At 38.6% G+C, this 12,583-nt stretch overlaps 1 protein-coding gene across 1 annotated transcript in view; it reads right to left on the minus strand.

The window, feature by feature from the left end:
* Positions 1 to 12,583, minus strand: part of FREM1 (FRAS1 related extracellular matrix 1) — a 46,212-nt gene that overhangs the window by 7,742 nt on the left and 25,887 nt on the right. The window contains exons 6-11 of the mRNA XM_023728617.1: positions 10,378 to 10,527; positions 8,618 to 8,853; positions 6,959 to 7,006; positions 6,527 to 6,691; positions 6,204 to 6,332; positions 5,193 to 5,308 (exon numbers count right to left, since the gene is read on the minus strand). Coding sequence (XP_023584385.1) covers positions 5,193 to 5,308; positions 6,204 to 6,332; positions 6,527 to 6,691; positions 6,959 to 7,006; positions 8,618 to 8,853; positions 10,378 to 10,527 — 844 coding nt within the window. The remainder of the gene's footprint in view (positions 1 to 5,192; positions 5,309 to 6,203; positions 6,333 to 6,526; positions 6,692 to 6,958; positions 7,007 to 8,617; positions 8,854 to 10,377; positions 10,528 to 12,583) is intronic.

Consider the following 12,583-nt stretch of genomic DNA (forward strand, 5'->3'; position numbering starts at 1 on the left):
TTTTTCGCTGACCCTCTACTTTACCAAGCATGATGTCCTTCTCCAGGGACTGGTCCCTCCTGATAATACATCCAAAGTACGTGAGACATTGTCTCTCCATCCTCCCTTCTAAGGAGCATTCTGCCTGTACTTCTTCCAAGACAGATTTGTTCATTCTTCTGGTAGTCCATGGTATATGCAGTATTCTTTGCTTTCAGTCTGCAGCTTGACTTTTTCTGAAATGCCTGTAATTAGTATCGGTGGTTTTGGGGGTAATTATTCTTGTCTTTTTGAAATAAAATACATACTGAAGTACCATACAAATGCAATCAGATAAAAAAAAAATCCATTCTTTCTATTGAAATTTTAAAATTTGAAGCTTTTTATGATCATTTAAAAATCTCACACCATATATATTTTCTTTTCCTCCCTTACACACCCTGGAATGCCAACAGAAATTCCATTTGGTAGATGTTTTAATTTCAGGAACAATATAGGTACGATTAAATAGGTAATGTGTAATTTGAAAGACTGTATATTACTTTATGTTACTAATAGATATGTAATCAGTTGCTTCCTAAAACTCTGGAAAAGCCCCAATTGTCACTAAAAACTTTCTCTTATTCTGAAAAATCTGTCAGTTTTACATCTAAAAAAAAGTCACAGTTCCATAGCTTTAAATAATTCCCTGAGACTGGAGTTCATCAAAATAACTTCAAAATAATTTGAATAAAGTAGTTCTGAACCTGCTTATAATATCATGTTTGATCTGTTGAATTAATAGGGGGTGGGAAATTTTCAGGTATTATAATAGATTTTATAACAGTTTATTCCAGAACAAAATGTCTTTCTATTCATAGCATTTAAGGAGCCCTGGCAGCAAATGGTTAAGCTCTCAGCTACTAAGTGAAAGTTTGGCAGTTTGAACCCCCTTAGCTGCTCCACAGGATAAAAACCCAGTGATTTGCTTCTGAAAAGATTACAGGCAAGAAGACACTATGGGGCAGTTCTACTCTGTCACATGGGGTCACTACAAGTCAAAATTGACTGGACAACACCCAACAACAACAACAAATACCAAATACTCTCACATAATTTTGAATATTGCTGGCAACTCATACTTTTATGTCTAAGTGGAGAGAATTCTTACCTACAGTAAGACATTGGAGCTCTGGTGGCGCAGTGGTTAAGAGCTCGGCTGCTAACCAAAAGGCTGGAAGTTCGAATCTAACAGTTGCTCCTTGGAAACCCTATGGGACAGTTCTACTCTGTCCTATGGGGTCACTATGAGTCAGAATTGACTTAATGGCAACGGGTTTGGCTTGGTTTTTTATAGTAAGACATCAACTCAGTGAAAGCTAAATGCTATCATTTAAATTCAGTGACTTTCACATTTTTGATAGAGCTCTCTGGGAAGGAGATGCGGGAAGGCATTATCAAGATTGTATGAGGGCCTTACTGATGTCAAATATAGAGGTTGGGACTTGCCATATAGAACAGCTGGATCTGGAGAGTTTTTGTGTCCAGTTCTTTGAAACTCATTGTTGAACAAGGAATGATATAGCTGTTGGGCTGCACTATTGGGACCAATACTGGGAAACAATAAATATTCAAATATATGGTCTGGTCTAGACATTCCCCATTAAAAAATCAATTGCCATCAAGTAGATTCTGACTCATAATGACCCTATAGGACAGAGTAGAACTGCCCCATAGGGTTTCCAAGGTTGTAATCTTTATGGGAGCAGACTGCCACATCTTTCCCTGTGGAGCTGCTGGTGGATTCAAATTGTCAACCTTTTAGTTAGCAGCTGAGAGCTCAACCACTGTGCCACCAGGGCTCCTTAGACATTCTCAGTACCTGCCATATAATCAGTGCCTGATAAATATTTGTTGAAAGAATGCACCTATAAACTTGGACCTTGATTGTACCTTAGGTTTACTCTGCAAGGTTAGTTTGATTTAAATCCATAGGAAACTTAGGATCTATAATTAAATACAAATCTTAATATGTCTTTGCTGTGAGAGATGCAAAATTTTTAACACATAATTTTGAAGTTTGAAATCTAGGTTATCCCAAAACAAGGTTAAATAGGTGTACTTGTCAACACACCTGGGATAAGAAATCCCATATACTTATACGGTTATCTTTGGAGAGTGGTGTAATGGGAAATTAAGTCTGGTCTCTTCCTTTTACTTATATGTATAACCATGAGCATATGATTTTGTTTCCCTGAACCTCTTTTTTTTTTTCAGTCTTTAAAATGCAGATAATACCTACTTCTCTCACAGAAGTGATGGGAGGATCAAATAAGCTAATATATGCGAAAGAATTCTGTAAACTATAAAGTGTTATATAAAGTAAGGCATTACTGGCAAGGAGGCCTGTGGAACTAGGTCAGGCTAGTGTAAAGGGTCATGGTATCAAGGTGCTTAAACCAAGCTACAGGTGAAATCTTAGGTTAACTGCATGAGAAAGTGGCTGTACTTTTAATCTGGGTTTTAAATTTGTTACTGGGATGAGTGAATTCTACAATATTAATAGTTATATGAAGAACCCCTTGCTACTCTTTGTGTCCATCACTAAAACCCAGCTGTAATTAACTAGATCAGTAAAATAAAAAAAGATATTGAGGGACTGATGTAGGGTTGTCAACATGAAGACATCAACAATATCACTGTAAGTTGCCACTATTTCTTAAAAAAAAAAAAAAGATTTTGACACACACACACACAAATCTAGACGATCACAATTTCAGAATAAAGAACAGTCCATCTAAGAAAAGACACTTGGCGCAACCTTACACCAACACCTACGGATTGATGGAAGATCTCTCAATATACATTGTTCTTATTTTTCTCATAACACTGAGGACCAGTGAAAGCATCATTAAAGGCCAGCTACAGTTCCTTGAATTGTCCTTTGAAAACAACTAGAAGATGAACAATAAAGCTGCTTCCACCTTAAGGTTTGGGGGTTCTGTTGGTCTGCTCATCTGTATTTTAGCAACAAACCCCAGCAGCAATGTAATTTTGGTAAACCTGGGCTAGAGTATAACTGCCCTTGCCCTCATTTTTGTCAGTGGAAGAACCATGATATTTTCCCCTTGTAGTATATTGCAATCTCCTCCTTGCTGGTTCAGATAGTTTTTGATTCTCCATCGAAGCCATTTCATTGAGGAGGAAAAAAGAGCTATACCATTACTCCTACCTGAGCCTTCTAGGCATTGAGACAAACTTTAATTAAAAGTAGGACATCTTCAATTAAAGTAGGACATCTGGTTCTTTGGGTGAAGAATGTCTTCTTACTCCTCTAATGTCTAGCACAAGGGACATATATGTACACAAACAATAATTACTGTAAATATTTTAAATTATTTTATACCACCAACTTATCAACAAGAAACCTGAAGGCCACTTGTTGTCCTCTACACTGTCTGTGCTCATACTTAGGATGTGAAACACATCAGTGAAGAAAAAGGTGGCTGATTTGATTATTTTTTAAATATACTTTTAAAACATTTTATTAGCTTTTTAAAAATTGAGGTATAATTTACATACAATAAAATGAATAGATTTTTAAGTATTCTATTTGAGGAGTTTGACAACTATATACATTTGTGTCACAACCACCCAGAAAAATATATAGAACATTATTCTAGAACATTCCTTTGTGCTATTTTCCAGTCATTACATAATCCCTGCCAGAGATAATCAATTTTAATTTCTAATAACATAGATTAATGTTTCCTATTCATATAAATGAAATAATACAATACACATTCTTTTGCGTCAGTCTGCTTTTTCTCAACATAAAGTTTTAAGATTTATCCACATTGTTCAAGGTTTCAGTAGTTCAGTTCCATCTTATTGCTTATAAAACTATCTATTTCCCTGTTTCTGAAAATATAAAGAACGACAAATCAATAATAGCAACAACAACAACAAAAAGCATAAATAACCCGAACTATTATTATTACAAGTAAGATTGCTATGAAATTCTTGGGCATGTCTTTTTTTAAAATAAACATATCTTTCTCTTAGGTAAATACATAGAAGTGGAATTGTCAGGGTAGATGTACTTTATAAGAAAGTGCCAGATAGTGCTACATAATGGTTGTACCATTTTACACTTCCCCCGATAATGCATGACGACTCTATTTGCTCTGTATCCTTGTCAACATTTGGTATTGTCAATCTTTATGATTTTAGCTATTCTAGTAGATACAAAGCGGTATCTCATTGGGATTTTAATTTGCATTTTCCTGAGGTCTAACGGTTTTGAACAACTTTTCATGTACTTATTGACCAATTCTATACCTTTTCTTGTCAAGTGTCCAAGTCATTTGCTATTTTTTTATTGGGTTGTTTGCCTTTTTCATATTGATTTGTAAGAGTTGTTTGTATTTTCTGGTTTTAGACCTTTATCAGATACATGATTTGAGAATAGCTTTTCTCAAATGTGGTTTGCCCATTCATTTTCTGATGGTGTCTTTAGACGAGCATAACTTTCTAAATTTGATGAAGTGAATGATCTGACTGATATTTGCCAGAGACTTCTCCAGTCTCAATTGCCAGCCACGGAACATATTAATCTAATTGCACTGTTTGGATAATATCCAGGTTGGCCAAAAGGAGGATCAGGGACAGTCACACATGCATTTTTAAAGTCCTTATGGCCTAGATAAGCATTGTTGCCATTATCTGACCACAGGTTTTTGTTCATTGAGTGTTCTGTTACCCAAGGAGCCTTTGTCCAACTTGTCTAGCTTCATAATCATCAGTGCTAACCACAACGCTAAAAGGCCTTTCATTACTATGTATTTTCAAATCACTTGGAAGGAATCCCTATCTCATAAAAAAGTTATTAGAACCTGCAAGCCTGCTGACTCAGATAAGTTCCTTCTGACTTTCTCCAAAACACTGAGATAGAAAGGCAAAAAATTAGAATTGTGTCAACGGCATGCTTTAAAAGATAAGAACTAAATCAGAATACATTATCAAGATCAGTTCCGAATCCATTCTGAACTGCAGAACTCCTTCTGGGTTCCTAAAACAAAGCCTGGCACATATTAGGCACTCAGTGCTTGTTGAATGAATGAAGCCATTCCAAAGTTCCATGAGAAAATAGAGACATAGTAGAAAACATATTTACACATGGAAAAATAAAACCGAGAAGAAGCATCAATCAAATGTGAAATAGGGTTTCTTACTGTTCCCTGCAAGCTTGAGCAGCTGCAGTCCAGGTATGTTTCTGCTCCATGATCAAGGAGTGGCAGTAGCCTGAGTGATGGTGCCACCCAGCTGGGCAGGACTTGTCTTCCACCTCCTGAAAAGCAGTGTCCATGTCCACATCATAACGAACTTTATAACCCACGGTCTGCTTTCAGCATAAGGAGTCCTATCAGTTCCCTACCTTGAATAGAGTCATTTTGGCCACCAGATATGGGGTCAGTCCTAATCCCAATTCTCCACAAAATGCAATGGCTTTTTACAGAGAACACTATCAAGTTCAGCAATGCTTCCATTTTACACCTCAACAATATAATAGTTTTTAAAAGAACAAAGTAAAGTGGGAAAATGCAGAACAGAATTTCAAATTCTCGTGGAATCCAGACTTTCTGGAACCATGGAGGCTGGATGGACCTCTAAAACTAGTGCCCTGTGATAATCTTTAAACCTTAAACCAAAAATATCCCCTAAAGTCTTTTAAACCAAACCATAGTTTAGCTTAATTAGCAAAGAATGTCTGCCTTGACCATTGTGCTCTTTTAAAGAAATACCTACATGGGGTCAAATTGATAACAGCAACTTGAGAGTTTAGATAGGAAGCTCAGGGGCAGCAAGTTTATGTTAATGAGGGAGAAGCAATTTGGAAAAGAAGGGTAAGAATGGTTGCACAACTTGAGAATGTAATCAGTGTTATGAATTGTACATGTAGAAACTGTTGGTCTATGTTCTGCTGTGTATAGTCGCAACAACAAAAAAAATTAAATTAAAAAATAATAAGTAAACATCTTCTTAAATTGTACTGATTTAACTAATACATTTTATGATTTTTAAAAACTTGATTTGGGCCATTTTCCCTCTGTGTCTTCAAGGTGTTATAAGGACATGCAGAGGTAGCATGAGTTGACAGTGATATACCAGGTTGTCCCCTCTCTATTGGCTTATCATAGGAGACACTGCTGGTAAAGGTACTTGGCTCTCAGCCTGTGTCCCACCTTGGTTCGGGGGCTCCAGGCTTTCCAGGCAGTCCCATTGCACTGATACAGCTTTTGGAAGCTTTCTTCAAAATAGAGGAGTCCCCTTAATTCCAGAGTACAGTTCTTTGGAAATGAGGGCAACTGGTCCTAAGGGAAGGAAACGCAATTTAGAACTGACTTAAATGCAAGTTGATCACACACTTATCTCTTTGGAGTTTTCATTTGTTGGGTAGCATTTGTGTTGAATAAACTGTCCCCAACACTCGGAGGCTATTTTGTGTGTTTATGGCCCAACAAACAGCTTGTTTTAAGGTGAGTAGGAAGTAAAAAGATTTCCATACCTGTCTGGGGAAGTGTGAGTCAGTTGTGGATTCCACCTTATCTGCTTGAGGCAGTTCTGCCACTTGGATCGTCTTTTGTGGCCAACTGATGACGGAGACTTCGGCTTTCTGTTTGTGAGCTGAGGAACTGTCATCCTCCAGTTTCAGGGAAACCGTCCCATGATACTTGAGGAAACCAACAAACAGTAACAATAAGGAAAAACAAACACTAAGATGGCAAAGAAAAAAATTTGTGGTAAAGATGAGCAATTCTAAAATTGGATCAAAGCAAAAAGATGAAAGTTTCCTTCTGACCACTGAATCCTCTAAAAAAAAATTTCAAAACAAGTTTTCAGGAGAAATATATAAATATGAAAGCGATGAAATTGTTTCTATAAATATTCTGTATCTATAAATACAAGGAAATTAGCAATCCCCTCAAACTATGCTTACATTATAAATGATGTCTGTTCCATTTCTATAAACAGAGGAGGGATGAATCTGAAATCAACAGAAAACAAACTATGATTAGGCTTTCTCTTAGTGACAAGACTGAACTGGCTTGAGGAATATTTAGCAATAATGTAAAAACCTTCCAGCAAAATCTTGTTAATATCTGAAAAATTTTAAAATCTATCTTTATTAAGATTCTCCATGTCCAAATCATTAGAATTTTATAAATTGCTAGCTCTAATCACAATGTATCAATGTTGGTTTCTGCATTAACAGTCCTAAAAAATAACCAAACTTGCTGCCGTCAAACTGCCTGATAGGGTTTCCAAGGCTATAAATCTTTACGGAGGCAGACTGCCGCATCATTCTTCTCAAGTGCCTAGACAACCACCGACCTTTCGGTTACTAGTTCAGTGCTTTAACCAGGGCACTGCCAGGGCTCCTATTAACAATCCCAGTTAGGGAGAAAAGACATTCTTACTTTTTTGATACATCTGTATACACAGGAGTCCTGGTGGTGCAGTGGTTAAGAGCTTGACTGCTAACCAAAAGGTTGGCAGTTCAAACCCACAAGCTGCTCCTTGCAAACCCTATGGGGCAATTCTATTCTGTCCTATAGGGTCACTATGAGTCAGAATCAACTCAATGGCAACAGGTTTGGCAACAGGTTTGGTCTTTTTTGTTGTTATAGTACAGAGAAGCCCTGGTGACACAGTGGCGAAGTGCTTTGCTCCTGATTGAAAGGTGGGTGGTTCGAACCCACCAGCTGCTCCATGGGAGAAAGATGTGGCAGTCTGCTTCTGTAAAGATTATAGCCTTGGAAACCTTCTGGGGCAGTTCTACTCTGTCCTATGAGGTACCTATGAGTTGGAATCGACTTGACAGTAATGGGTTTGTAGTACACAGAGGTCCAAGAAAACACACACACACACACACACATATACACACATATACAAGCATAGACACACATGCACATACAGACATATGCATACGTTCACACCCACACACATATACATCCATTCACACATACACATTCACACACTCACACACATTCACACACCCATACACATTCACACTCATGCACATACACACATGTGCACACACACTCATGAGCCTGTGCTTGGTTAGAATGGTGTGCTAATAAGGTCAGAGCCATGGCTTTCACATTCAAGTGGATTGCTTAATCTCACTCTAATCCAGAGTTACTGGTCATTCCCTATCTGTCTTGGTTACAAAGGAACCAAGGGAGAAATTATGTGTATGAATTAATATATCTATCATCTCAATTAGTATAACTAATGAAGTGAGGACAGCATCACATCTTTGTATACAAAAGGCAATGCATGGCTATAAAGGGATCATGGCCCCCACTCACTATGAGAGTCAAAACAGCTTTGTCAGTATTTCAGAGAATTTATTAATATCTTTTGATTCTTTTAACATGTACTAAACACACTGGGAGCCCTGGTGGCACTGTGGTTAAGCATTGGGCTGCTAACCAAAAGGTGGGCAGTTCAAATCTATCAGTTGCTCCATGGAAACCCTATGCGGCAATTCTATTCTGTCCTATAGGTCACTATGAGTCGGAATCAACTTAACAGCAATGGGTTTAGTTTTGGGGTTTAAACACATCAACTCCCAGAAGTCCCCAGCTCTTACTGTTCTGACATTCCCACGGGGCCTAAGCCTCATTCGAGAAAGATCCATAGACTCAAATCCCCACGGGCTCTCTCCTCTGGTGACTGCTAGTCTCGTAGAAGATGGAAGTTTTCTTTCCAGATGAAAGGAACCAGAAGTGGTGGGTGAGGAAGACCCTGGGGGCAGCGGACGCCAAATGCCCTTCTCCCATGCGTTGTGCTTGTTTTGGTTGAGGGAATATGAACGATGGCACTGTCCTGGAGGCACGCAAGATGGCAGGGTCAGTTCATTTTACACAAACAGATAAGTGATCACATCGACACGGCCCCTGGAGCAGCTTGTCATTAAACTTAGATGGATGGTTTTCCTACCAGATGTTGCCTGGTTGCCATTTGCCAGAAGCTCCTTTATTCTTCATCAGTTTCCCTCTGGGAAAGCTGTGCCCTTCTGCACATCTACAGGGTGATTATAAAGTCATGCAATTGATTGCACAAACCACGAATGGAAATCATTGTCAAGATTTTATAATCGTACCATATACTTGGGAAACAGCCTGACTTCTTTTCCTATTACAGTGCTCCTCAATATACCAGGTTTATATACTGATCAAGTATCATTCCACAAGCACTGCAAGGTATCCAGTCCTCTCCCTGGTCTCCTAGAGGCAGAAGCTGGGATTGTTTAAAGATGTCAGTGAAACCAAGTGCCAGTTTTAAAAATGAGCACTCAACTCTTACAGACCAAAGACCTAGTAAATCTCAGTGGAGCTGCTTGTGTTGGAAACCTAGCTAAGTATTATTTCTGGGAAGGTATGCAAAAAAATCTAAGATTAGAACCCTCCTCTGGTATTTCACACTTCACGTGTAAAGCGTGTACTTCATGTACTTTATGCCCTTCATGGGATCAGAAATTTCTGCTAGGAAAGAAATTAATTTGGTAAGGAAAGGTAGTGGGGAGAGATGTGCAAATATGCATATTATAAGGAAAGAGGAGAGTGCTAATTTTTATTACAGAGTGAGAAAGAGAAGAGGTGATAATAGACTCCAGATAAGGAGCAAATATGGACCACAGGGCATGACAGGTGTGAAAATGGGGGTATAAGAGTGAGCCTGGTAACAGAACACTTGTCAAATGCTCAACAGACAAATAACTATAGGGTGTTTGGCAGGAAAAAATATCAGAGCCACCAAGGACTTTGGCTGGTCTTTATTTTGTTTAGTTCACAGGTTGTTCATTAGGATACACTACCCAGGACCTGTTTGGCTCTGCAGCCCAAAGTCATTCATTAATATGCTCCAGCTGCTCCTGAATGCCCAGGCCAGCTGTGTCTTTCACATCTATTTTTCTCCAATTCCTTCCTCTCTTAGAATTTGTCTGGTCACACTGCAGTGGGGGCTTGGATTTTAGGCATTGAGAGCTCCCTGTAACAGAGGAAGATAATTACAGCCCTACTACCTCGGGAATGGGGGGTGGGGGAGGGAATAATTGTCGATAGATTCTCACCAACATTGTTTTCCTCTCGGTGAGAACAACAAACGGGGAGGGAAAAAAACAACTACGGCGCTGACTTGTTGCTTTTCTCAAGCGAGAGTTCTTAGCAGGAGGAAAACCACAGGAAGCAGAAAGCAGAATAAAGGGTCTACATCAGGATGAAGGTGGCTTTCTTGACAAGAAATTAAGTATTTTGATCTGAAGGCATTATCAAGCACGTTGGCTGTTGAAAGCAAGCAGCTACAGTGCCAGGGCTGCTCCTGATTTCAAGATGAGGATCAAAAGAATACCTCCTTTTGAGTCCAAAATTTTCACTGCAGCTTTTGTCTTTCTGCCAAGAACTGCATTCACGGGGGAGTTCAGAATTACTTCAAAGACCTCATCATCTTCCTCTAATCCGTCATAGGTAATTGCTATATTCCACATCTTAGCTGACATTCCTACAAGAAGTAAACATTTTAATTACTCTTTAATTGCTATTTCAATCACCTAGGTGTCAGAGAAATATATTAATTAACATGTCTACAGCTAGACTGCAGTAGCCTGAGTGAGCTATTGTACTGCAACCAACCGCCTGAAGTCCCGCTGTTCTTCCAAATAACTTTAAAAGACCACACTTGTTCCTGGACAATGATGATTCCGTTTAAATGCAAACACTGTAACAAAAACGTACGCTGCATTATTCAAGGGATGAAAAAAAAGAGGGGTTAGTAGATGAGATCCAAGATTTAATTTTTTCCTGACCTGCCCCTTCTCAAGAATAAACAAGTACTGCAATCTTAAAATCTTAATACTTCAAAAATCTTAAGACGTTGATGCAGCAGTTAGGAGTGATTATTGGATGGTACTTCGTGCTATTCATGGAACCCTTGAAATGATGGATTTCTAAAGACAGCTGCCTCCATCGGCTGCCTACTTCCTGAAATGTCTCTAGCTGAAAAATGCTTTTTCTGATGAGGTAATACCCAGTAGTTTGATATCCGCCTAAAGAGAATTTATGGGCGGGGTTTCTAGAAATAGACTGAGCCTTTTTTATTCTTTATATCTGCCTCTATTCATGGAGTTATAATCAAGCTTGGTTCACGTAATTTTGTGAACTTAATACGTAACAGTTCTGACGTCATGAACATATCCCCAGCCAGCCATCACTGCTAAGATGGGAAGCAAAGCAACCCCAGAAACAGAAAATTTTAAGACTGGAAGGGACCTATGAGATTGCCTAATCCTGACCATTTTCCACAGTCTGAATTACAGGGCATCCTCCTGAGTTTATTTAGAAGAGAACATGGTGGCAGAAGTACTGTTTGGGGGAGAAAGAAGGCACAAGTTTAAGAGGGGGAAAAGGTCAGTAAACTTATGGTTTAACCACCTAGGGCTGAGTTTTGAAAACCGTACTCTACCATTTAGTCATTGATTATTTGCGCGTGCTTTTACTCCCATAAACTCCTATACATGGGCAGTTAAAAAACCAAACCAAACCAACTGCTGTCTGACTCATGGTGGCCCATATGTGTCAGAGGAGAACTATGCTCCACAAGGTTTTCAAGGACGTGAACTTTCAGAAGCAGATCACCAGGCTTTTATTCTGAGGAGCCTTTGCGTGGGTTCCAACCGCCAACCTTTCGGTTAGTAGTTGAGCATTTAACCATTTGTGCCACACAGGAACTCCATAAAGGTGTTCAAACATTCTTTTTTCCTAGCCTTCTTTTCTGAAAATTTATACTCTTTTGTTTTTGCAGATACCTTCTGCAGATTTATGCCTCTCAACTTTACCATCTCTATGATGGCCTCTTTTTTGAAAGTATGCCTCATATAGATCTCATGATCTAATCAAGATCTCATTGATAACCAACAAAATCCAATGGAAAGATGAACCTGTTTCCTCTGATCATACTCTTGGCTACACATAGGTATATTTCAAATAGTAAGTTTAACAGCTAATTTGTTAAACTTTGAGTACCAATTGACTTCTTAAATCAATTACTTTCACAATCTTTGCAAAAATAGAAGTTGAAGCTCTGTAATTATATACTATATAATTCCCATCTCATGGTTGACAGAATCAATCCATCAAAATATATATTTTGCACCTACTATGTACTTACCTTGCATTAGGTGCTATGGAGAATACCAAGAAGTGTAACATCAGCTAAGCCCTCACCTAAAGGACTTTAAAATGTCATTGAGCAGACAATACGTAAATACTAGAAAAATCAAACAATTATTTAAGGCTGTACATGACTAGCTGCCAAAAGATATGGCCAGTAAAAAAACAAACAAAAAACAGTTGCCATTGAGTCGACTCTGACTCAAGGTGGGTGATCCTATGTGTGTGAGACTAGAATTGTGCTCTTTAGGGTTTTCAACTGCTGATTTTTTGGAAGTAAATTGTTAGGCCTCTCTTCTAAGATGCATCTGGGTGAACTCGAAACTCTAACCTTTCAGTTAGCAGCTGAGCGTGTTAACTGTTTGTACCATCCAGGGATTCCAAAAGAT

The sequence above is a fragment of the Trichechus manatus genome, unplaced genomic scaffold (genome assembly GCF_000243295.1).
Source record: "Trichechus manatus latirostris isolate Lorelei unplaced genomic scaffold, TriManLat1.0 scaffold00025, whole genome shotgun sequence".
NCBI classification, from domain to species: Eukaryota; Metazoa; Chordata; class Mammalia; order Sirenia; family Trichechidae; genus Trichechus; species Trichechus manatus.